The sequence below is a fragment of the Haliotis rubra genome, unplaced genomic scaffold (assembly GCF_003918875.1).
Source record: "Haliotis rubra isolate DU_JTF1 unplaced genomic scaffold, ASM391887v1 Scf36, whole genome shotgun sequence".
Classification (NCBI taxonomy): Eukaryota; Metazoa; Mollusca; class Gastropoda; order Lepetellida; family Haliotidae; genus Haliotis; species Haliotis rubra.
The window spans coordinates 157,345-184,069 of NW_025767035.1; the positions used below are offsets into that span (position 1 = coordinate 157,345).

The following is a 26,725-nucleotide window of genomic DNA, read 5'->3' on the forward strand; positions in this document are numbered from 1 at the left end:
TCGTAATGGAACAGGTGTTTTATTACAAATAATATGTTTTGATAAGTGAGTTTCATACATTTAAAATGGCAAATAATTGCCTTATAGCCTATATTTGCTGCTGTCAAATTTCTGCGGGTTTGAAACATGGCTGCGCCCATGAGAGTCATATGTGTTCTTATAGCGACGGCAGATATTTATTGTTAATGAGCGTACTGTGGAGAAATTAGCAATATGATAAGTTGCATCGGTAGCTCGTGTAGACAGTTCATGTCAAAACCAAAGCTGACATGTTACAACTTTCTTCTTTTCTCTCGAAACAAGAGTAACAACAGCTCAAAGAAAGGCTCCAAAAGCAAACGCTATTCTGAAACGCTGAACCTCCCGAAAACACCGTTCCCATTATCTCTAAGAGAGGGAGTGGCCTCAAAACGCGAACTGGAGATACAAAAGGTGATGTAAATCAAAGCAAATTTATGGTGCACCCTTGCTTCCGCGCGTACACAGTTTCCACTAACACCCCTTGGTCTTTCACATTTAGTGAGTGAGTGAGTGAGTTTAGTTCTACGCACTCAGCAATATTCCAGCTACAGACCCGTGCCAGTTATATTCGGACACTTGACTTGACGCTTATTTATCGAATGGCAACAATTTAATCAACATATGTACAGTGTCGTGAACTCCTTTAACATAGCGGCCTATGGGATTGTGCATTGTGGAACTATACGTAAGTTGATGAATGTGATGTCTTTAGTTAAATAGTGGTTGGAAAATTGAACTGAAATTATGTGCGCAGAGCAGAGATGATTTAAAATTTGCCTGTCAAATTTTACAAAGCTCTATCCTAAACTCACTTCATGAAAATTATTTATGCTACACTGAATTAACATGTAAGTCTATGGAAATGACGTCAAGTGTCCGAATATAACTGGCACGGGTCTGTACATTGCGGTCTGTGAATAATCGAGACTCGACATGACAATCCAGCGATCAACAGCATGAGCATCGATCTACGCAATTGTGATACAATGAAATGTGTCAGTCAAATCAGCAATCCTGACCACCCGATCCCGTTAGTAGCTATTACGACAAGCATGGGTGACTGAAGATCAATTCTAATCCAGGTCTTCACGGGTCTGCAGTCTTTCACAAATGTAGGAGGCAGAAGTGGATTCTGATCAAAATAAACATGAGGGATACATTAATCTGATTGAGTATGGTTTTACGGTGCTCTTTGCAAAATACCAGCAATGTGACAGTATTGAAATGGGCTTCACACATTGTATCCATGTGGGGTGAAATTTATCTAAAACATCTCTTTGCAAGAATGATGACAACATATAACGGCAAATCCTTTTTAAAAAAATCAAATTCTACTACTGTTAAAGGGAAACAAAACTCAACTCTCACAGCTACCGTAAGACAATTTGCAGACAGCTACAAATAAGCATCCCATGAGATTGGGCTACTATCTGTAAGGACGGCGGATATAAACTTTTAGACAATGTTTATATGCATATATATATACACGCATACCAAAAGGCACATGTTCACTAGATTTCTTCAGCCTAGACAAGCAGACAATGGATTCCCATCAGGTGTTATTTTTTTGGAAATATCCCTTACTTTTTGAGACAATTGCATGTAATACAACAAAAATTGCTCCCTTAGTCATCCATGTTTATTCGTAAAACCCCTACATTAGTGTAATTGTCATCATTTCATGTCATGCTCAGTTAATGGCTTCAATATAAGTCTTAATTAGTTATTTCAACACTCTGATTACCTGGACTACACAAAGTAACTCAATTAGGTTCACTCCCCCTCTTTTGGGCGGTGGGGTAGCCTGGTGGTTAAAGCATACGCTCGTCACGCCGAAGACCCGGGTTCGATTCCCCACATGGGTACAATTTGTGAAGCCCATTTCTGGTGTCCCCTGCCGTGATATTGCTGGAATATTGCTAAAAGCAGCGTGAAAAACATACTCACTCACTCACTCCCCCCTCTGAGAGTGTGAAGGATTTTGCAATCAGTGGTTTGCATTTGGCATTTCTCATGTCTAGTATACTGAATATTTGCACCAAAACGTTGATGTGGTGTATGTATTACATGTTGTGTAATATGCACATGGCAGTACGGTGAGAGGAATGGCCACTTGATCTGTGTTGTAAAAATATACCAAAGGATTAACTGATGAATCATTGTCGTCATGCAAAGTTACGCCAATATGCTTGAAAACGGTATAAGAAGCTATACCGAAACGTCGCTATTGTGAAAATAAAGAAGTTGATCGCCCATAAGATTTTGTCATCTCTATACATGTTACCGTCAAAATGCAAAACACATTACACATGCAACAGTATTTAGTTTTGTCTGATGGACATGCACAGACAACTTCATACAGAATATTGCCTCATCATTGCATTCTATTTTTGTTTTGTAGACATGTGCATTTGACAAGTTGTACCAGTGGCAGCAAGGACAAGAGAGAGATGCAAACTTTGTGCTTCATGATGGTCCTCCATACGCTAATGGGAAGACACATGTTGGGCATGCAGTCAACAAGGTATTTCAGTCAACAGACACTCCACCTTATGCTGAGATGAATGAGACCCTACTGGTACCTTGACCAGTTTCAGTTTGTGTGATTTTTATAAGTATCCAGCATCAGCTGTGTAATGTGACATCTGAAACCATGGTAACAGATTTAAATGTAAAGTTAAAGGCACAATGTCACGCTTTTTCAACAATATTTTGGCCTATAATTTATATATTGGAGGCATATACTCTCACTTTAGCTTCCTATTGATGCAATAAAAGACTTATTATCCCTTACGACTTGCCTGAAATCGATAATTGAAACTTCAAGATGAACAGCTTCCAAACAGACACACTTGCCATATATGGAATGTAGACAATTGCTCCGTATATCGACAGCTGTCGCACGCGGTGTTGTCGGTGTTTGCAGAACTGGTTTAAATCACAAGTTGTGTGTAGGATAAAGAACGCTCTAAGGGACATAACTCTGTGGGGTCCGCTTGAAATAATGTTCAGCTGGTAGAGGGCACGAGAGTCGATTTAAAGCAACATTGCATTAATTCATTTGAACTCTTTAATTTAATATTGTAGTCTAAATATGTAATTTTCTTTGGAATAAATGATAATGTAGCTTCCCTGAGGGCTGATAGTATTATTGAGAGGATTGCATTATGTATTTATAGAGAAATGTTGTGTGACATTGTGCCTTTAAGTTAAACATGAACATTTATCATGTTGATAGTGTTTGGTTATTTTGCAGGAAGATGATTCAGTTAAAATAAGTCCAGTTGGCAGCCAGAAATAATCATAATAATATTAATGATAATAAGTCAAACATCCTTAGATTTGTATACCTCCCTTTTTCACTACTAAACAACTCTATCATAATCAATTTTGTTACATTTCGCAGATACTGAAAGACATAACAAATCGCTACAGACTGATGCGGGGTTATAAAGTCCATTATGTGCCAGGTTGGGATTGTCATGGGTTACCTATTGAACTCAAAGCTGTCAACCACCAAAAGGAATTATCTCCCCTCCAAATTCGCAAAAAAGGTAAGCTGTTAATATCTATTATACTCCCCAGTAAATACTTGGAACCCAAGAAACATGTTTGACATAAATGTGACTAAATGCATTGATTACACAGACTTGATGACCTGGGCCTAGATTTTTTAAGCTCTCTTAGCGCTAAGATAGTCGTAAGTGCCATACATTAACATTAACTTACGACTATCTTAGTGCTAAGAGAGCTTCGAAAATCTAGGCCCAGGTTGACTGGATGCCATTGTGCTGTACTGGCCAGGATCAATGCTCATTATGTCAATCACTGGATTGTTTGGCCCAGACTCAATTAAACATTGGTCACTGCCATATAGCTTGAATATTACTGAGAAGGGTGTTTAAAGCTTAGATGCAACCAACAAAATAAACATAATTAAAACACAATTGCTTATTATGAAAAAAAAAACAAATAAACAAAATTAGAAGCGTACAATCGCAAATTCAAAAGTGCAATATTTTGTACTTGGGTTTACTACCCAGGAAATGAAGCCCCCGGGACACCGAACCCAGTCAGAGCTGGTGGGCATGCCCTTAAGTGTAACGAAGTCTTTCATTGGCTGGTTCATTTGCCGATACACTCAGGGCTCTTTGTGTGTTTGTATAGGCATCCAGGCTCAAGCCACACAAACCTATTCACTGCGCATGCTCTAGGTTCGCACAGCAGCACAGCTGTTGAAACCACTTTTCACCCCAGCTGGGGTCTTTTTAGTGAATCGTTTGAACTCCGATTTCATGAGATTTTTTTGTCATGTTATTTTTTAACTTTATAGGTTGAATTTACTTATTTTTCCTTATCCTGACTCGTGCTTAATTGCCTGTCTTCTTCTTGCGAACATAGTGGAACACTTGTATCTCCTATTGAAGCTCCCTTCAATGTAAAATCACTAATCACTACTCACCAAAAGTTGTCCCTCCTTCCGTTTTGGCGGGAACTGGCGCCACTGTTCCCCCACATGCTTCACTCTCTCCTTCTTCGCCCAGTAAGCAGGTTGTGAGAGCGCCTGTGTCTCCTTACAGCACTATATCCTTTGATTATTTAGTTAGTTACCTCTATAAGTTCTTTATAGAGGTTTAGCTAGTATCCTTCATCAATATGTTTTGATATTTATTCGTATTTACCACTGTTTATTCACGGTGTATTCCATGGTTGTTCAGTAGTTTACGTTCATGAAAATCTGTTCCGTATGTAAGTTACGTTTCTCTGCTGCTGACCCGCACCTAATATGCCCTAGTTGCACAGTACCATGTTCTTTCAGCTCACGCTGCAATCATTGCAAGCATTTATCAAATTGTGAATTTAATAAATATTTACTTTGCGTCCTGAGACGTGCCGCAGATAGGTCGCGCAGGATTGATCCAGTCATGGATAAGTCAGCTGAGTCCTTCACCAGTCAACTGCTGTCGGACGACCCCCTACCGTCTGGTGTTCCGCTGGAGTTTCCCTCGGAGGAGAGGCGTGGGACGAAGTCCGCCACCTCCAAGAAGAGACCTGCATCTCCAGTCATCCCGTCGTCGCAGTCCAAGACTCGGAAGTCGTCAACCACCCAGCGCAGACTTCGCACCCCCAGGGCAGCGTCCACCACCAAGGGGAAGTCAGCGCAGACTACTACGCTGACTACAGATGATCGTCCCGTGGGCCCCGTCGCCATCAACGCAGAAAGGGCAGCGCTGGTACCACCGCAGACCTTCCCGGGCGACTTTATGCAGCAGTTCTCCCAGCAGATCATGGAGATGATGGAGGAGCGTTACGGCCTGGAAAAGAGACAACCAACCCAGGGACCGAGCCTTCGCGAAGGCTCCAACGCAGACATCATTTCTGAGGGGCCTGCCATCAATGTGACTTCTGCCAGCAGAACTACACTACCTGACCAGCCTGCGCGAAGGCCGACTCAGCCAGCCCCTGCGGAGGACTCGGATGATCAGCGTTCGCGAAGGCGTTCGCGGAAGGCTACACGATCTTCACCTGCTTCGGACTCGGATGATCAACGTTCGCGAAAGCGTTCGCGAAGGAGAAATCACTCATCAATCACTCATCCCCGGACATGACAACCAGCCTTCGCGAAGGACCAGTCGCCACTCCCCAAGTGCGGACTCAGATGAAGCTTCGCGAAGGCCTTCGGCAAGGACATCAACTACAGTATCCAAGGCATCTTCGTCCCATAGATCGTCGAGGGATTCACCAGGACCTTCGCCAACCAACAGTCGCTCATCTCCGCGCAGGTCCCCGCGCAGGTCACCCTACTGAATTTGTCCACTATTACAACTCAGGTAACGCAACATATTATTGTAACGACATACACTGCACCCTACAGGCACACACATGACACAGTTCGGTGGGCCATTCACCACGTCGATCTCTTCGCCTATCTCCACGCAGATACCCACGCAGGTCTCCGCGCAGGTCTCCAAGAAGGTCTCCACGCAGGTCTCCACGCAGGTCACCACGACGTTCGCCCAACAAGTCCCTGCGCAGGTCTCCATGTAGATCGCCACCCAGATTACCACAGTCACGCAGGACTCCACCTCGTTCACCGTCGGAAGAGTATCAACGTCCCTTTCTCAGCACTTCTGTTACTGAGGATGATGGCGGCATCATATTTTCGGACTCTGAAATACGTTACTGGATGGCTAATGGATTGGACTTGGCTTCACCATCTAAAGAAGATAATCCGGCTCACACCTATCTTATGACAGATGATGATGTCGACACGCTCACTCTGCCCCCGATCGACCCATCGCAGCGGTTCCACAGAACCTTGACGCAGCTTTCAAGACAGCCACTAAAGCCCAGGCGCCACACTTACCACAGTTCAACGCCAGGAAGTTCTCCTCCCATAATATGGATCCCTTCCTTAAAGCTCAGGATATAGACGAGAACTTTAAAGTAATCAGCGATGCCAAGGCCAAGTCTTACAAGATTGAGGACCGCAAGCTGGCTCAAGTAGAAACTATGACCAGAAGAATGTTCTTTGGCCTCAACAGATCTCGCACATGATCTATTCGGCCCTCCTTATGCACAAGAAGGACCAACAGTTCATGACAGACCACCTTTCGTCCATCTCCGCAGCGCTAACTCTGGCTTGTCGTCAAGGTCTCCTCGCCTCCTGTAGTTGGAGTGAACAGTTTACAACGTCACTCTACACAGCCCCGTGGTCAACTCCTTCCATCTTCGACAGGGTTGCTAAGGAAGTCACTAAAGATTCAAGAGAAGTCCTAATGATCAAGTCCATAGACACTCTGGCCAGCGTCATCAGGCAGACAACCCAGCGTTACTCAGGAAGATCCAAGTTTCCTGGAATACAGAGGGCACGCGACAGGAAAGTGGCTAGCTCCAGAGGTGGGAAGGACTCTTTTTGCCACCCATTCGGCAACTACAGGGGAGGATCCGGATGAGGCAGGGCACCCAGAGGCTCCCGGAATTATCGACGATGAAAGACGGGTTCGGAACGACTGGAATACTACAAGATCCATACGTATCCAACATCCTAAGACACGGATATCGCATCCAACTACAGGCCATGCCACCGCTTACAGTCAACCCTCACAAGTTCGACCACAAGACACATCAGATAGAGAAGTTACGAGAGGCTGTCTCATCTCTTCTAACCAAGCGTGCCATAGAAATCGTGGATCAAGCCAACATCGAACCAGGTTTCTACTCCCAAGTTTTCCTGATTCCAAAGAAAAATTCCAAAGAAAAGTTCCGACTCATCTACAATATGAGCACGTTCAACAGGGATTATCTACGCAGACCTCCCAAGTTCCGCAGGATACATCTACCTCAATTAATCCACCTCGTCCGTCCGATGGACTACATGGCCAGCATAGATCTGCAGGATGCCTACCTGCATATCCCGATACATCCCGACTCGTGAAAATACCTCAGATTTACACTAGACGGGCTACATTACCAATGGAAGGTCCTGCCATTTGGAATATCATTGGCCCCCTGGTTGTTTACAAGAGTAACGAAACCAATAGTCACATATCTACATCATCGAGGACTACGCAGTGCATTCTACCTCGACGACGGGATTCAAGTAGACCAAGACCCAGTCCGTCTCAAGCTACAATTGAATTTCACCATCAATCTACTAACGCAGCTAGGATGGTTAGTGAATCTACTCAAGTCGGACCTAGAACCTACGCAGGACCTACAGTTTCTAGGCATCAGATTTCTCACGACGCACAACCGTATCATCGTGCCAGAGGACCGATGGCTCAAGATTCAACAGACCATCCCTCAAGCCTTACTCTCTCCGTGGCCACTACGACAGTGGCAGAGTCTGTTGGGTCTCCTCACGTCCGCACAAGACATGACAGCCAGAGGCAGACTACAGCTACGCCCGTTACAGGTCCTCATCAATGCTCATCTAGACGACCTACAACCCTTCGGTCTACCGAAATATCTCAGACCTCATCTACTATGGTGGACCCGGAGGTCGAATGTTTGTGAAGGCATCTATTTAGCAGAGCCGGAGTTCAAGGACGCCACGGGCAACGGACGCTCTCAGCTCTCAGCATATCTTGGGAAGGCCTCAACGCGTACGCGTTTCCGCCGCCAGCGCTTATACCAAAGGTTGTACAGAAAATCAGTCAGACAAGGAACCTCCAACTGATTTTTGTCGCGCCTTACTGGCCAGCGAGAATATGGTTTCCCGTTCTCATACAAGAACTCGGACCTCCAATACTGCAACTACCAGAGTGGTCGAATATACTAGTACATCCTCACACAAAACAAGCGCACGGCAACCCAAGGGCATTCCAACTACACGTATGGAATGTATCAAGGCATGTTTAAACAAGAGAGGTTACTCAGCCAGAGCGGCGAAAGCAGTCACGCTTGCTTTACGCAATTCTACACGCAACTTGTATGACGACAAGTGGCGCAGTTTTGAGACCTACGCTGCTAAAAAGGGATTTACAGCTAGAAATGCAACACATCCTCAAGTGGCAGACTATCTTTGTCACCTACGACAAACCAAGCGTCTGAAAGGGTCTACACTCTCAACATACCTAGCGGCATTGAGTTCAGTGATAACTATGAGGACGGATGCAAAGCTAACCAAAGTACCAGAGTTACTGGCCTTGTTACGCTCTTACAGATTGGAGGACCAAAAACAGAGATTTCGCGCTCCGGCATGGGACCTCAATATTGTTCTCAAACATCTCACAAGTGACGTTTACGAACCACTGGAGATGACATCCTTTGAATTCTTGACACAGAAAACGCTGTTCCTGCTAGCCCTAGCAACAGCAGCCAGGATGTCGGAAATTCATGCGCTAGATTACCAGAGAACGCAATTTGATGTGCATATGGGACTGCGATGGGATTTTATCACTAAGAATCAACTGCCAGGTCAACCGGACAGACAATTCCACGTCCGAGCACTATCCTCCATACTCGGACCACATGATACGCTTGACTTATCCTTGTGCCCAGTGAGAGCATTGAAAGTTTATCTACATCGATCCAGAATGAGGAGACGCAAGTTTAAACGACTTTTCATCCCGATATCAACAGCGACACAGACGGAAGTCTCCCGCACTACGATATCAATCTAGGTAAGAACTGTCATACTACGAGCCTACAAGGCTGCAGGACTCGATCCTCCAAGAGCCTCTAACCCTCACGAAATTAGAGCACTGGCGTCAACACTCGCTCTACATGGGAATTGCTCGCTGAACACGATCATGGAGGGCTGTTTCTGGAAATCGGACATGGTGTTTGCAAACCACTACTTGAGAGATATCGCCACCGAGGACGTCTCAGGCATTCACCATTTCGGCCCTCTGGTTGTCGCACAGCAGTTGACAGTTCCCCACAGAAGATGAGACGTAGTCTCGCTGTGTTATCACATGACTTATCAAGCCTACACTCAGCAGAGTTTTGCCTCAGTATCAATGCACGTTTCAAGACTAACATAAGTTATAAACCCAGTACTTGTAAAGTTACTAGTACAGTTGGGTGGCTTCTCCACTTTGGAGTCGCTAAATCCACATGGAGATGTTAACAGAAATAGGACCAAAAGTTAACTATTGTGGTCCCCCCATCTAAAGGCAGCTGAAAGAACACCTTTGCTTACAGCAGCAGAATTTAGCATAATTACAGTGCCATTATGAAGTTCCCGTAGGTTTTTTTTATTTTGACGTAAAATTCACTAATTAAATCCTACAGTGCTTTTTCCCACCACCTTCTCCGTCGGATTCTACAAGCAATTAAGCATGAGTCAGGATAAGGAAAAATATGTAATTTTCTGAGTAAAATTGATATTTTATACTTATCCTGACTCATTAGGTAAGCCCTCCCAACCTCCCCACTAGACACTTTGGATTTCCCTGTAAATTCAAGTGTCGGGCTCATATTCAGGAGAGAGTGAAGCATGTGGGGGAACGGTGGCGCCAGTTCCCACCAAAACGGAAGGAGGGACAACTCTTGGTGAGTAGTGATTAGTGATTTTACATTGAAGGGAGCTTCAATAGGAGATACAAGTGTTCCACTATGTTCGCAAAAAGAAGAAGACAGGCAATTAAGCATGAGTCAGGATAAGTATAAAATATCAATTTTACTCAGAAAATTACAATTTACCGAAAGGTATCTGAATCTGCAAAGTTGAGTTTATGTTGCAGGTAAGCTTTAACATAAAGAAACTGAGCAGTCCTACTCTTCTCACTCAACCAACTAACCAACCAACCAATCAATCACTACACAAAGACGGAATCATGGAATACTTTAGTAATAAAAACGTCTCTCTCACTTATTATCATGGTTGTTGTTTGCTCTTTTTTATCACCGTTGTTAAATATTGTCCCTGTTATTGGTTCACCAGCTGAAGCATTTGCCCGTGAAACTATCAAAGTGCAGAAGGAGAGTTTCAAACGCTGGGGCATAATGGCAGACTGGGACAGATGTTACACAACACTCGACCGTGACTACCAAGTCAATCAATGGGAAACATTCTTTGACATGTATGAAAAAGTAGGTTCTTACATCTTGTATCTATGTCTTATTAAAGGGACTGTTTATGATTAATGGCTGTGTGAGCGTTGATTTTTTTAGGGGAGTGGGATTTGGAGCTCACCCATTTTGTTCTATGGTGGGTGTCATCAATTTTGTATACATGTACTGGGGTGGGGGTGGGGGGTGTTCCAGCACTTTTGTACATGATGTTATCTAAAACTTATGCTTAAAACTTATGGGAAGGTTGGGGGTGTCATTGATTTTGTACATTACGTGTGGGGGGTCACTTACTTTATGCATAAGTGTTAGGGGTGGGGTGGGGGGTCTTTCCCATTGGACATGGTTCTCGATAAAAATCATCATCAACCCCTTAACCATTAATTATGAACTTTACTTATTTCCATATTTTCTTGTGTCTAGTGCCGACCCATCATTTTGGGGTTCAATGTTTTGATATAAATGCTATCCAGGGTTTTGCTATGACTGAAAGGTGATGCACAGGTGTGGAATATGTATTGTTTGGTACAGTACCTTTCATTTGTTTTATTTGCTGTAGAGAGAATTTCTACATTTTGTAACCATGGTAACCATATCTATGGTAACACATGTTTTCAGGGTCTGATTTATGAAGACTATATGCCAGTCTATTGGTCTCCATCATCCAGGTACATTGCAATAATAAACATAAATTTCTGATGTGACGTAAATTCTTTTAAGATAAAGTGACTCTTTTAAGATGCACTCGCTGAAAATACCTTATTTTCAACAATCTGAACTTTTGACAGTTTAAATGTGATGAAATATTTAGCAGTTTGTTGATTAGTTTGTGTTTGTATTCTCAGATTAACATTTCATAATGGTATTTGACTTTCATATTACATATCATAAGGCATCAATTCATGACAATTGTAAAAAAAATGTTTGTGACTAGATAGGAAGTCAGTGACAGATGTGTCATTACAGAACTGCTCTAGCAGAGGCAGAACTTGAGTACAATGAGCAGCATGTCAGCAGATCTGTCTATGTCAAGTTTCCATTGGTCAGTGTCCCAGGGGAGATAACTCAATGTGTTGGTGAGCATTTACTATCAAACTTGTATAAATCTGATTTAAGTAATGTATTTTTGGTATAATAGCCTCTATTCATGTGTTTCACAATGTTCACTGTGTTGTTCAATGTTGTTTGTCAGGATCAGAGTGTAAGGTATCTGCTGTTGTGTGGACGACCACACCTTGGACTCTTCCCTTCAACCAAGCTATCTGCTATGGCAAGGATATTAGGTGCGTATTATTAATTGTCATAATTCTGTTCGGCGAGAAACATCTTGAACAAAACCTAGCTGTTTGGAATATATTTAGCAACAAGATTTGTTGACAAGATCTTGCTTCCTGCTTGGCTAGACATGGTCTTGAATAGACACTTGCTATCTAATTGTACAGTGTAAATCCTGCAATCTGATTGGCTAGACACAGCCTGGCATTAACTCCATACAAGTTGGATATCATCAGTTTGATGTGACATCACATGCTTGTCAGTAAACAGGAGGTTGATCCTTTTTACATCTGGACAAATCACATTCAGATTCACAAGAACTCCTACTGTCATATTACTATACTGTATCATCAGTTTGTGATGATAGGTCATACAATGTCAATAGTAAGATGTACAGGATTGTACGCACTGAATCTTCATGAACAGCTTACAGCCTAGTCTAAAGTCCATTCATCTTCTAAAGTCATGTATACTGTCAACATTAGGGGTGGGTATTGCAGAGAATTTTCATATTGCTATATATTGTGATGCGAAAGCATATATTGCGATATGTATTTGCAATATATCGCAAGAAGCTCTTTTTTAACAAAAAAACCCTACTTATAATCGAATTAATGCTTGATTTATAAAGCAAAAACACAAAAAATGACTATGCTTGATTAAGCTTTAATAAAAATATAAACAATAGTTGCCACAAATAAAAAAGGAAAGGAAGAATTAAAAAGACGATAACATCCGAAGATTTCCGAGTGTTACAAAGTTTTCCGAATGCGTGTCAAAATACCGGTTTTCGATCAGCGTATCGCAATATTATCGTTTTCATGTCTGAACTGGTAAATACCGGTAAACCGGCTACACTGCGCAGCCCTAGTCAACATATGTAATTCATGTTAATAAAATATATCTTGTAAACTTCACAGAGAGGGGTGTGATGGGTTTTTCTCATTTTGTTGTATGACAGGTACACAGTATGGAAAGATGATAGTGCAAGGGAGGCAATCCTGTGTCAGGAACATTTCAGTGAGAAACTCCTGTCCTTCCTCCCAAACTCGTTCCATCCTGTAGGCTCTGTACAAGGTACTGTAGACAGCTTTCTGCATTCATTTTGGACGTAATAAAAATGCAAGAATCATTTCCACATATTTGATCTCATATAATGCCTTGCAGGAGAGGTCTTGAAAAACACTGTCTACACACACCCCCTGACTGGGCGGAAACTGCCGTTCTTGGCAGGAGATCATGTGACCAGTGGGAAGGGAACAGGATTGGTCCACACAGCACCAGCTCACGGCCATGAAGACTTCCAGTTGGCTGTCAAGTATGGCCTCCCTGTAGTAAGGATTACTTGGAGCTATTTTAGTGGACCATGATCATTGCTCATGTTCGCTTTCATCCTGGAATCTTCCTGTGCAGTAATCATCTATTTTTGCCTGAGTTATGCAATCATTGCAAACTTCGCCTAGCTCTGTGTTGATATGAGTTATGCCCAAACGGTGGGCACAGGTCTCCCATTTGTGTAAGGTGCTGTAATTTACTGTGCGGAGTTGCACCCCTTGGCCATGCCCGAAAAATCTTGGATCGTGGTGGCGCGTGGTCCTGTGCTCAAAGCTCAGGTCACAAATCGGTGTAGTTAAGCAGCGTCGAGCTCGGAGAGTCCTTGGATGGGTGACCGTGTTCGGCAGTTTGACTCCTGAGAGTTTCTAGGACTTGATTCCTGCCCCACAATGAAGCATATGTGACACATGTGGTCTCACCTTAGGCAAGTGAGTTTGTTCAAAATTGTCTCTGTTCACCCAACTGGAAAATGGGTACCCGGTGGAAAAAAAGTCATATGACTATAACCTTCTAGCGCCTAACAGGCAGCTTGGGTTATCCGGGGTAATAATGACCTTGATTGTTAGCGCTATGAGCATACCTAGTGTGGAGTTTGGCGCTATATAAATGGACACATTATTATTATTATCTTGGATTGAATCCAGGTTCACCCCAATTATGTAAGGTTTGTCAGCTCTGCACATCTTTGTGTTTTTCAAAAGAGTGGTAAACATCAGGAGTCGTGTCAATTTACACTTGTCAGAAGGGTACACAAAGTCCGAAGTCTAGACTACAAATTGTACGACTTCCATTTTAGTCGAAGTTGCGGTGGCTGAGCGGGTTAGGCAGCTGACATTATGTCGAATAGGTGCCTGACTCTGAGTGTGTGTGTTCAAATCCCAGATGGGACTCAACCCAACGAAAGTACTAGAATCTCTACTTTACTGAGAAAGTGTAATCACAGACCTGCATTATTTCAGGTTTTTCTCACAAGAAGTTTATTTGCTATGACATACCTGGAATACTGTTCAAGGAAGCATTAAACCCTTCACAACCTGAATATTGTTGCATTGCAGTTAATGGAAATAGATCAGTGTGATTATAGAGAGCATTAATGTTGTTTAAAACAAGTTATCACACTGTCTTCTCTCAATATTACAGCCTGGTGTACATGTGTTGCAGGATTGTCATGTGGATGAGAGAGGCAGGTATATGGACAGTGTTGGTTCTCACCTGGCAGGTAAAACAGTCGGGGATGATGCAGATGATACAGGTAATCATAAATCCAGGTGACTGTTATCAAGACTAAAACTAGTTAAAGATGTTATTACCTTTTCTACATGTGAAAAGTGTAGCACTGCGTGACAGTATAACATTAAAGAGTGATTTGAAAGAAAAGGTCAAGCCTTGTGGAATGGCATTCCTGAAGATGAATGAAGAAGTATTCAACTTGTTTGCATGTCAAATTCCACACAAAATGTGTCCGTAATTGCCCATTATAGAATACATGTCTGTGCCTACTGTCTCCCCAGTGTTGAGCCAGCTAGGATCCCATGTTCTCCACCTGGAGGAGTTCGTTCACAGCTACCCTTATGACTGGCGGACCAAGAAACCGGTGATAATCCGAGCCAGCAAGCAGTGGTTCATAAACACATCAAAACTCCGGGACAGGGCTGTGGTAAGTGGATTTCAGTAGTCATTTGATAGATGTGGAATGAATTCTTATTTAAGTTGATTTACAACTTATGTATGCCTCATAGGTAATATTGACCTCAACGTACCTTCGTATTTTGTGGTTGTTGAAGAATAACAGCTGCCAAAACAATGCACCTTAAACACATTAGTGATATTAGCGAATGATACAACCTCTCTCAAGGAGGTGTATGGATATGGGAAGGGAGGTAAATCTGTCTGTCAAACTGTCTGAATTATTTGGATAAATGTTTTCAATCTATATGACACTACTTTGGTAGCAAAGTAAATATTTTTCATTTCTATTATTATAACACCTTTGTATCATGGTTTTGAAAATCATAATTTGGAAACCAGATAACCAAAACTGTAACAGTGTTGCCTTTGAATCCTGCATACATACCCAAAATACTTGGCCAGCTCCCTATCCTAGCTCTTGGGTTTTACCAGCCACATTGCCCCTTCATCTTGCATCACTGTCTTCCATACATACCGACTCGAAGCCTGTTAGTAAATATCTTCAAGCCATGATAGATTAACGATGGACAGATGAAAGAATTGGTCAAGTATCAAGCACCAGTTCCTAAAGCATTGCAAGTTAATATCCTTGTAATTTCTTAAAAGCATTGTAATGATAATGTAATGTGTTTATTGAGAAAACATTCTTTGAGTGATGAAACAATATTCTTGAGTGACTGTTTGTTGAGGCAAGTCTGAAGGATGTGCAGATCTACCCTCCGAACTCGGAGCAGGGCATGCTACAGCAGTTGGGCAGCAGGACGTACTGGTGCATCTCACGACAGAGGGCTTGGGGCCTGCCCATCCCTGTCTTCTACCACAAGCTGACCAGGGAACCACTGCTGACCAGGTGAGCTCCAGCAGGGAATACAATGATTCAATGAAAATATCTAACCCACTCAACCAACACTGATTCAATGAAAATGGAAGTCTGACATCTGGCATTGTGTATTCATAACTTTGAGAAAATACATAAACCGTTAAACATTGCTGACTCAGTGTGCTGGTGACAAGGTGCCTTACTTTAAGAGTATAGGTTCAAAACGCTTTGGGATTTAACCCCCCCAAAAGTGCCTGAATGTGTACTTTACTGTAATAAAAAATATACTGTTTCTCAAAAGTGTATTGTTTCCATTATATAACACTATAAGAAGGATGCTATCTACTGTATTGATATGGTGTGCCTTGTAGAGACATAATGAACCACATTCAGCACCTGCTGGTGGAGCATGGCCCAGACTTCTGGTGGACTCTGGATATGGTTGACCTGCTGCCGGACCATCTACTGCAGGTGATGCGAAGGGTCAGACTCACGATTGTTGATGTCTGTTGAATACTTCTTAATCACATATTTCATGTGTACTGATATTGCCCTTTTATTATGTGATAGCCTATTAAATCACCATACATCATTAGCAGACCTACATAAACATGGATGCTTTGATATATTTCCTGAATTAGAATGCCCCTGCCGACACCACATTTGGTTTGGTTTTGAAACCATATAGTCCAAGGCAAATCTTGTTGTGTGCACCACGTTTATATGTTTGGGGACTTACAAAAAGGTCAAGGTCATCCTCAACTGTGATAAATTGATAACTTGTTGATAGCCTGGTAAATGCTGTTATGATGATGGGAACAAAATCTGAAAATTCCTGATGTTCAAGGTCACAGTGAAGGTAATTTCTTGTTATTTTCTGAAGTTATTTTGAAAGTGCTATTAGAACAAGTAGTTGATGCATACTCGATCACCCACCTACCCTACCCAAATCTCCCACCATGGTACATACATACATACATACATACATACATACATACTAACATTTGTATAGCGCCGATATCCAGCTCAGCTCAGCTGCTCAAAGGCGCTTTGTTTTTTCCCTCGTTCACTGGATGTCAATCTCAACGGTACATCGTATTGTCAATCTCAACTCCCTGGGGATCATACAACTCTTGCAGCCACTAGGCGCACCGAGTTAGTGTGGCATTCCCATCCTTACGAGGTTACGACAGGACCATGGTAGTCAAGTTTACTATGTCTTTTTCAGCCCCATCAAGGCACAAGTGCTGACTACTGCAAAGGACAGGACATCCTCGACATCTGGTTCGACAGTGGAACATCCTGGGCAACTGTGCTCAAAGGTGAGTTAAACTAATGCCTTTGACAGTCAAACTCTGTTTCCAGTTTAAACATAGCAATACCTGTGTTCTGTTTGCCTGTTGCCTGAGTATAGCATTATACCGCTAGTGTCTGTCCTCAGACTGCGACAGTCAGGCCGACGTGTACTTGGAGGGCAAGGACCAGTATGGATGTTGGTTCCAGACGTCTCTGCTCACAAGTGTTGCTGTCAATGACAGACCCCCGTACAGGTAGGACTCGGTAGTTTTAAAGATAGTTTCAGATGTTGTTTCCATACACTTTCTCTAACATCCCCCATTTATGTTTGTGATGTGGTGGTATATATGTAATCTGACATTACAGGAACCTCATAGTCCACGGATTCACTACTGATGAGGAAGGTCGGAAGATGTCGAAGTCTGAGGGGAATGTTGTGGATCCCGCTGTGGTCATCAGTGGTGGAAAAGTAAGATCATACATGGGCAAATGGGGGTATGACCAACTGTCCCCGAAGTATCACCAGCTGTCTCTGGCCCCCAAAGTATCACCAGCTGTCACTGTCCCTTAAACTATGAACAGCTGTCTCTGGCCCTCAAAGTATGACCATCTCTGACTGACACTCAAAGTATGACCATCTCTGACTGACCCTCAAAGTATGTCCAGCTGTCACTGACCCTCAAAGTATGATCAGCTGTCACTGACCCTCAAAGTATGACCAGCTCTCACTGACCCTCAAAGTATGACCAGCTGTCTCTGGCCCTCAAAATATGACCAGCTGTGACTGACCCTCAAAGTATGACCATCTCTGACTGACCCTCAAAGTATGACCATCTCTGACTGACCCTCAAAGTATGTCCAGCTGTCACTGACCCTCAAAGTATGACCAGCTGTCACTGACCCTCAAAGTATGATCAGCTGTCACTGACCCTCAAAGTATGATCAGCTGTCACTGACCCTCAAAGTATGACCAGCTCTCACTGACCCTCAAAGTATGACCAGCTGTCTCTGGCCCTCAAAATATGACCAGCTGTGACTGACCCTCAAAGTATGACCATCTCTGACTCACCCTCAAAGTATGACCATCTCTGACTGACCCTCAAAGTATGACCATCTCTGACTGTCCCTCAAAGTATGTCCAGCTCTGACTGTCCCTCAAAGTATGACCAGCTGTCACTGACCCTCAAAGTATGTCCAGCTCTGACTGTCCCTCAAAGTATGTCCAGCTCTGACTGTCCCTCAAAGTATGTGCAGCTCTGACTGTTGCTCAAAGTATGACCAGCTCTGACTGTCCCTCAAAGTATGACCAGCTGTGACTGACCCTCAAAGTATGACCAGCTGTCACTGACCCTCAAAGTATGACCAGCTGTCACTGACCCTCAAAGTATGACCAGCTGTCACTGACCCTCAAAGTATGTCCAGCTCTGACTGTCCCTCAAAGTATGACCAGCTGTCACTGACCCTCAAAGTATGACCAGCTGTCACTGACCCTCAAAGTATGACCAGCTCTGACTGTCCCTCAAAGTATGTCCAGCTCTGACTGTCCCTCAAAGTATGACCAGCTGTCACTGACCCTCAAAGTATGACCAGCTCTGACTGTCCCTCAAAGTATGACCAGCTCTGACTGTCCCTCAAAGTATGTCCAGCTCTGACTGTCCCTCAAAGTATGACCAGCTGTCACTGACCCTCAAAGTATGACCAGCTGTCACTGACCCTCAAAGTATGACCAGCTGTCACTGACCCTCAAAGTATGACCAGCTGTCACTGACCCTCAAAGTATGACCAGCTGTCACTGACCCTCAAAGTATGACCATCTCTGACTGTCTCTCAAAGTATGACCAGCTGTCTACTGACCCTCAAAGTATGACCAGCTGTCACTGACCCTCAAAGTATGACCAGCTCTGACTGTCCCTCAAAGTATGACCAGCTGTCACTGACCCTCAAAGTATGACCAGCTGTCACTGACCCTCAAAGTATGACCAGCTGTCACTGACCCTCAAAGTATGACCAGCTGTCACTGACCCTCAAAGTATGACCAGCTGTCACTGACCCTCAAAGTATGACCATCTCTGACTGTCTCTCAAAGTATGACCAGCTGTCACTGACCCTCAAAGTATGACCAGCTGTCACTGACCCTCAAAGTATCACCAGCTGTCACTGACCCTCAAAGTATGACCAGCTGTCACTGACCCTCAAAGTATCACCAGCTGTCACTGACCCTCAAAGTATGACCAGCTGTCACTGACCCTTAAAGTATGACCAGCTGTCACTGACCCTCAAAGTATGACCAGCTGTCACTGACCCTCAAAGTATGACCAGCTGTCACTGACCCTCAAAGTATCACCAGCTGTCACTGACCCTCAAAGTATGACCAGCTGTCACTGACCCTCAAAGTATCACCAGCTGTCACTGACCCTTAAAGTATGACCATCTCTGACTGTCTCTCAAAGTATGACCAGCTGTCACTGACCCTCAAAGTATGACCAGCTGTCACTGACCCTCAAAGTATGACCAGCTGTCACTGACCCTCAAAGTATGACCAGCTGTCACTGACCCTCAAAGTATGACCAGCTCTGTCTGACCCTCAAAGTATGACCAGCTGTCACTGACCCTCAAAGTATGACCATCTCTGACTGACCCTCAAAGTATCACCAGCTGTCACTGACCCTCAAAGTATGACCAGCTCTCATTGACCCTCAAAGTATGACCAGCTGTCACTGACCCTCAAAGTATGACCAGCTGTCACTGACCCTCAAAGTATGACCAGCTGTCACTGACCCTCAAAGTATGTCCAGCTCTGACTGACCCTTAAAGTATGACCAGCTGTCACTGACCCTCAAAGTATGACCAGCTGTCACTGACCCTCAAAGTATGACCAGCTGTCACTGACCCTCAAAGTATGACCATCTCTGTCTGACCCTCAAAGTATGACCAGCTGTCACTGACCCTCAAAGTATGACCATCTCTGACTGACCCTCAAAGTATCACCAGCTGTCACTGACCCTTAAAGTATGACCAGCTCTCATTGACCCTTAAAGTATGACCAGCTGTCACTGACCCTCAAAGTATGTCCAGCTGTCACTGACCCTCAAAGTATGACCAGCTTTCACTGACCCTCAAACCAGCTGTCACTGACCCTCAAGCTGTCTGAGCTGACCCTTAAAAGTATGACCAGCTGTCACTGACCCTTAAAGTATGACCAGCTGTCACTGACCCTCAAAGTATGACCAGCTGTCACTGACCCTCAAAGTATGACCAGCTGTCACTGACCCTCAAAGTATGACCAGCTCTGACTGACCCTCAAAGTATGACCAGCTGTCATTGACCTCAAAGTGTGATAATGACAAAACTTATGATCCTTCATAGCAGTAATGTTATTCAAGATCAGTAGTCACATGGTAATTTCCCCTGGAAAGTTACAGTATACCCTATCTAAGCCAGCATCACATGGACGCTGTAGCTTACTGAGAGTGTGTGTATTTTAAAGGGAATAATCAATGGAGAAAACTTAACCTTTTAGTACTTTGTTACAGATTGAGGACTCATGAATTTCAATAACAGGCTGACTGACCCGATAGGTAAACACAAACATTTCACTCAGTATGTTCAGAGGTTGATGTTGTTATGTTGGTTCTCTTAAACCATCAGAAAGCTATGCCAGTATATAGAAGGGAAACTGAAGATGAAGACCAATACTGTATCTGGAACTGAGAGATGCCTGAACATGAAGTTTAGAGAATGAACAAGACATTGACCCTGACCAAAAATATATGTGTGTTTGTAGAGAGCGATGGAGTTCTCAGATGTCTCTTTAAATAGAGACAACTATATACTGGCTCCTGTGAAGAAATGCAAAGTGAACTGTCAGAAATGATAGCACCTTTATTAGGCACATGTGAGGTCTTTGTTAAGGAATCACAGGGAAAGGTACAAGGTAACAGAATTTTGATGTGTACATAAAAGCAAGAACTTGTTATACTGAAATAAGATACAGTATCATAATGTGTGTAAAGGTCTGAGTGTTTATGTGACTTTTCACCCCAGAACAAGAAAACATCTCCAGCATATGGAGCAGATGTGATGAGGTGGTGGGTGGCTCATGCTCACCTCAAGAACATTGTGATGATTGGACCTTCCATACTGGACCGCTGTGTGGAGGACATGTTTACTGTAAGTACACATGGAGAGCGGGATCAGCTCGAAAGGACAAGAGAGTGTGAGGCCTTGGGTGTAGGGAGAGGATGCGGGGCCTGGGGTGAAAGGATAGGGTTGGGGTGTAGAGAGAGGATGAGGGGCCTGGGGTGAAAGGATAGGGTTGGGGTGTAGGGAGAGGATGATGGGTTGGGGTGTAAGGATAGGGTTGGGGTGTAGGGAGAGGATGAGGGGCCTGGGGTGAAAGGATAGGGTTGGGGTGTAGGGAGAGGATGAGGGGCCTGGGGTGAAAGGATAGGGTTGGGGTGTAGGGAGAGGATGATAGGGGCCTGGGGAGAAAAGGATAGGGTTGGGGTGTAGGAGAGGATGCAGGGACCTGGGGTGAAAAGGATAGAGGGTTGGGGGGGTGTAGGGAGAGGATGCATGGGGCCTGGGGTGAAGGATAGGATAGGGTTGGGGTGTAGGGAGAGGATGAGGGGCCTGGCGGTGTAAGGATAAGGATAGGGTTGGGGTGTAGGGAGAGGGGGTTGGGGGTGTATGGGAGAGGATGAGGGGCCTGGGGGTGTAAGGATAGGGTGGGGGATGTGTAGGAGAGGATGAGGGCCCTGGGGTGTAGGGAGAGAGATGAGGGGCCTGGCGTGTAAGGATAGGGTTGGGGTGTAGGGAGAGGGATGAGGGGCCTGGCATGTAAGGATAGGGTTGGGGTGTAGGAGAGGATGATCCTGGCATGTAGGATAGGGTTGGGGTGGAGGAGAGGATGAGGGTAAGCCTGGCATGTGTAGGATAGGATGTTGGGGTGTGGGATGGGATGGCCTGGGTGTGTAGGGATAGGGTTGGGGTGTAGGAGGTTGGATGTGGGGCCTGTGTAAGGATAGGGTTAGGGTGTAGGAGAGGATGAGAGGAGCCTGGGGTGTAGAGATAGGGTTGGGGTGTAGGGGAGAGGATGAGGGAGCCTGGCATGGTAAGGATAGGGTTGGGGTGTAGGGAGGGATGATGGGCCTGGGGTGTAAGGATAGGGTTGGGGTGTAGGGAGGAGGATGGGGGCCTTGGATGGAGAGCGGGATCAACACAAAATAGGACAAGAGGAGTGTGAGGCCTAGGGGTGTAGGGAGAGGATGCTGGGGTGTAGGAGGAGATAGGGTTGGGGTGTAGAGAGAGAGGATGTGGGGCCTGGGGTGTAAAGATAGGGTTGGGGTGTAGGGAGAGGATCACACGGGGCCTAGGGTGTATGGAGAGATGTGGGGCCTGGGGTGTAAGGATAGGGTTAGGGTGTGGTGTAGGGGAGAGGATGTAGGGGGGCCTGGGGTGTGGATAGGGTGGAGAGGATGTGGGGCCTGGGGTGTAAGGATAGGGTTGGGGTGTAGGGAGAGGATGCAGGGGCTGGGGTGTAAGGATATGATTTGGGTGTAGGAGAGAATGCAGGGCCTCTGGTGTTTCATTGGGAAATCCACCCATCTCTTTCTACACCCAACAGTGGTTATTTCTAGGTCATGTGTAAAAGATGTGTGTTACTCATGAAGTCTTTCAACATTCAGAGATTCTATTGGTGTAAGGTTATGAAGATAACCCAATAAAGGAAACTAACACAAGTTGCAGCATTAGAGTGTAAATAAAGTTTTACCAGTGCCATGGTAGCAGCATGGTCAGTACAGTACCCACTTGCACACAGCGATCTCAAGACAATGACCATATTTGTCAGTGTTAGAGTAGTTTGGGGTCATTGTAGCATAAAGATGGTTCTGTTAGTGTGGTCTGTGTTGCAGGTTAGGAAGAGTCTGCGGTACCTGCTGGGCAACCTGGCCGACTTCCAGCCCACATCACACCTCGTGGCGTACGACTCCCTCCTCCCACAGGATCAGTACATGCTCCATCTCCTCCACAGCTTCGCAGACAAGGTGACCAGCACATGCTTTATAGGGAACAGTCAAACCAACTTGCACTAAAGTGGAATACATCTTTTAAAAAATCCACTCCAATCTCTTGCTATGTAATATTAATATTTTATCATGACTTTTCAGAATAAACAGTGAACAAATTATTAAATACACAAGCCCTGTCTACATGAGATTTCTGAGATTATTTTACCATTATGACAGGAGGAGGTTATTGAGACAAAGGTTTTTAGTTTTGAACCTTAGTTTTGACTTTCCTCTCTCATGAAGCTCGTTCCACATGTTGTTGCATTGAAACCCCAGCTCACTCACTCACTCACTCACTCCTCAAGGTAACGGCTTCCTACGACGGTTACGGCTACAACCAGATACTGCGCCACCTGGAGAAGTTTATCAACACCCACATGTCCCGCTTCTACTTCACCATCACCAAGGACAGGTCAGACACTACTTCATGTTTCACTATCTCAGAGTACACCTGTGAAGATCCGGGTTAGAATGAACCTTCAGTAACCCATGCTTGGCGTATGAGGCAACTAACGGGATCGGGTGGTCAGGCTCGCTGGCTTGGTTGACACGTGTCATCGGTCCCCAATTGCGCAGATCGATGCTCATGCTGTTGATCACTGGACTGTCTGGTCCAGACTCGATTATTTACAGACTGCCGCCATAGAGCTGGAATATTGCTGAGTGCGGCATAAAACTAAACTCACTCACTCACTCACTATCTCAGAGTAGGTCACGCAAAGGCTAATGTTTACAATGTTCGAGTAGGTCAAACATAGGCTTATGTTTATGATCTTGGAGCAGGTCTGACTTCATGTTATACCAGAGGTATGTCTTCCCTTCATGATATGTTGGAGGTATTTTCAAGTATCTACACTGTTTCAGTGACTGTGAGGACCTTTGTACCGCTATGTTGTGTTATGATGTCCCAACTCCAGGTTCTCCTGATTTCAGATGTTATTGTGGAGCAACTGCATCCCTCCCACGGCCGATCTACACAGTCCGTCCAGTACCACCTACTTGATGTAATGGTCAGGTCCCTGGCACCAATCCTACCTCACCTGGCGGAGGAGGTCTTCCTTCACCACCCTGGAGCAGAACACATAGATGGTACTGGCTGATTCCTTGTCTAACATTCTAGGTTGTGTGTTTGTGGTTGACCAATGTTCGTACACATACTAAACAAAGTTCTTCATTGGCATTTGATCAATTTTGTTTACAGTTCGATATATTAAGTTTAGTTTCCAATTTGAACATTACCTGTGGGGATTGTGTTAGAGTAGATCTCTAGCAGTCTATGCTAGTTGTACAACACAACACACTGGACCAGTTGTCAGGCTGGCTTGACTTGGACAGTAGGATTGCAACCTGACCTGATAGTATGGATCACTTCTCGTAACATCAATCACAGGATTATCTGGCCCAGGCTGGATTGTTTACGAGCCACAATTATGCAGCTGAAATACTGCCGAATATGATGTTAAACAAACTTGACACCAAAAGGTAAACATGAAAAATATTCTCATAGTAATTATGTGTAGATGTCTTCATTATTCTTTTGATGTTTTATATTAGAATTGCGTATTCAATTCTTAAAAAAATTGTATGAATTTATTTGTCATGCTGTGGCAATTCTATTTCATCAACCTATGAAACATTGATTGCATAAATATTTTCCTTTTGACTTGTAATTCATATCAATATTTGGTTGTGTGTCAACAAGGTGTGAAGAGTATATTCCGGAGTGGCTGGTTCGACCTCCCACCCCAGTGGAACAACCCTGCCATTGCCCGTGCCCTAGAGCCAGTGTTCACCATCAAAGATGATATCAACCAGGTTCTGGGCAACGAAAACCCTTTAGAGTTTGATGCCGTCATCTTTGCTAGTCACGACCTTGCAGAAACATTAAAGGTAACATGATATCCATGGTCATCAATACTAAGGGAAGCCCCAGGGATAGGCTATGTCCCCAGCAGCATATGCTGCTCATAAGAAGTGACCACTTGAGTCGGATGATTAGCCTCTGTGACTTGGTTCATGGTGTGTCGTTAGAGTGTCCACCCGGAGAGCAGAGGGTCGCGGGTTCCATCCCCAGCCGCGTCATACCAAAAGCACTATAAAACCAGCTTCTGTCTGGGCTAGTACAAGCAGCCACACATACACATGCATGCACATTGTCATATGAACGAAATAATCTTAAGTACGACTTTAAACCACATTTCACCTCACCTCACCTGACAGGGTGCACTTTTGCTCACAATATCAATCACTGGATTGTCTGGTCCAGATATATTTATATACATTTTTACAGTTTGTTTATATTGAGTCCAGAGCAATAATAAACGGCGGCTACCAGTGGTTGTCAGCTTTTGTAGAATCAAGTATAATTTTTTGTAACTTGACTGTTTGACATTTCATCTGGGCAAAAGGAAATCCTATCTTATCGCATCCTTTTTCTTTCGTGTAGCCCTTGCAGCATGAACAGACATCCACTGACTCGCCTCTCAATGAGGTGCTGCAGCTGTCTCACACTTCACTTGTAGACGCCGTCCCGACAGTCATCCCTGACGATGCTCATGTAGTAGATGGAGTCTGCAAGGTCCATCGGAAAGGTAACAAGTCCATCAAAAGTTGGGTTCAGTTTATATTCAGTTTCACCCCTACCCAGAGCGTCCAACTATCTTAGATTAAGGCCACAATAGAATAATTATCAGATTTTCATCCAAATGGTTATTTAGACTGGAGGCCAATTTTGTTTCATATTTGTTTTCCAATTGTTCAAAGTGTTTGCTTATATCAACTGTCAGTGGTTGGGATTCATGTGAAGCCTGAATGTAAGGAAGGATTAGGAACCAGCACGTCTTATTGCATCTTGTAAAGAAAGACATCTTAAAATGTATGATTCACTTCCAGGTGTGCAGAGTACGGAGCAGTACAAGCTGATTCTGATGGCGTCGGAGCACCACATCTGCGAGCGATGCCGTCGCTACACGTCTAGCTCTGCCTCCACTCCTTGTGACAGATGCCTTGATGTTGTTGCAGAGGGCTGGGAGGGGTGAAGGGATGAACAAGAATGCCCCGCAGTTGTCTATGCACAGTTTAAACTGAAATTTGTGTTAACAGTTTAACCTAACATGAGTGTATGCCGAGTACAAACTGATATTTGTCTGTACAGTTCAAAACAAACATTTGTGTGTGCACAGTTCAGACAAGTGATCAGTGTTGATCTGTCATCAGGGGCGGTGGAGTAGCCTAGTGGTTAAAGCGTTGGCTCGGCCCGCCGAAGACCCGAGTTCGAATCCCCACATGGGTACAATGTGTGAAGCCCATTTCTGGTGTCCCCCGCCGTGATGTTACTGGAATATTGCTAAAAGCGGCGTAAATCCAAACTGTCATCAGGACCATACAAACCAGTGATTGATATTATGAGCACCTGTAAAACAGATCACCAACCCTTACCACCCAATCCAAGTCACCTCTCATGGCAGGCATTGGTTGTTTGGGACCTAACCCAGCATCCCAACAGTGCAACTCCAGTCTCAGGATTTGAAACTGTAGTAGAAGAAACACTTGTATATACTGTTTCCAAGTTTATGTCTGAACCCATGCATTGCCAAGGACCTAACCCAGCATCCCAACAGGGCACCTCCAATCTAAGGTCTCTGATCTGTAGACAGTGTTCCAGTGTAGATAAAACTGTGATAAAACTACTGTTTTG

General features: G+C 44.2%; 1 protein-coding gene across 1 annotated transcript; it reads left to right on the top strand.

The window, feature by feature from the left end:
- The first annotated feature begins 119 nt into the window (after positions 1 to 119).
- On the top strand, positions 120 to 26,241 carry LOC124285405 (isoleucine--tRNA ligase, mitochondrial-like). The gene is given in 24 exon segments (XM_046721628.1): positions 120 to 432; positions 2,423 to 2,545; positions 3,428 to 3,575; positions 10,415 to 10,563; positions 11,161 to 11,210; positions 11,509 to 11,618; positions 11,735 to 11,825; positions 12,779 to 12,894; positions 12,985 to 13,151; positions 14,314 to 14,404; positions 14,664 to 14,809; positions 15,531 to 15,691; positions 16,033 to 16,132; positions 16,890 to 16,983; positions 17,103 to 17,211; positions 17,324 to 17,426; positions 21,002 to 21,127; positions 22,873 to 23,004; positions 23,334 to 23,440; positions 23,962 to 23,995; positions 23,997 to 24,117; positions 24,731 to 24,918; positions 25,475 to 25,619; positions 25,921 to 26,241. Coding segments are annotated over 24 exon segments (2,976 nt in total). The 5' UTR covers positions 120 to 213; the 3' UTR covers positions 26,067 to 26,241.
- The last annotated feature ends 484 nt before the right edge of the window (positions 26,242 to 26,725 follow it).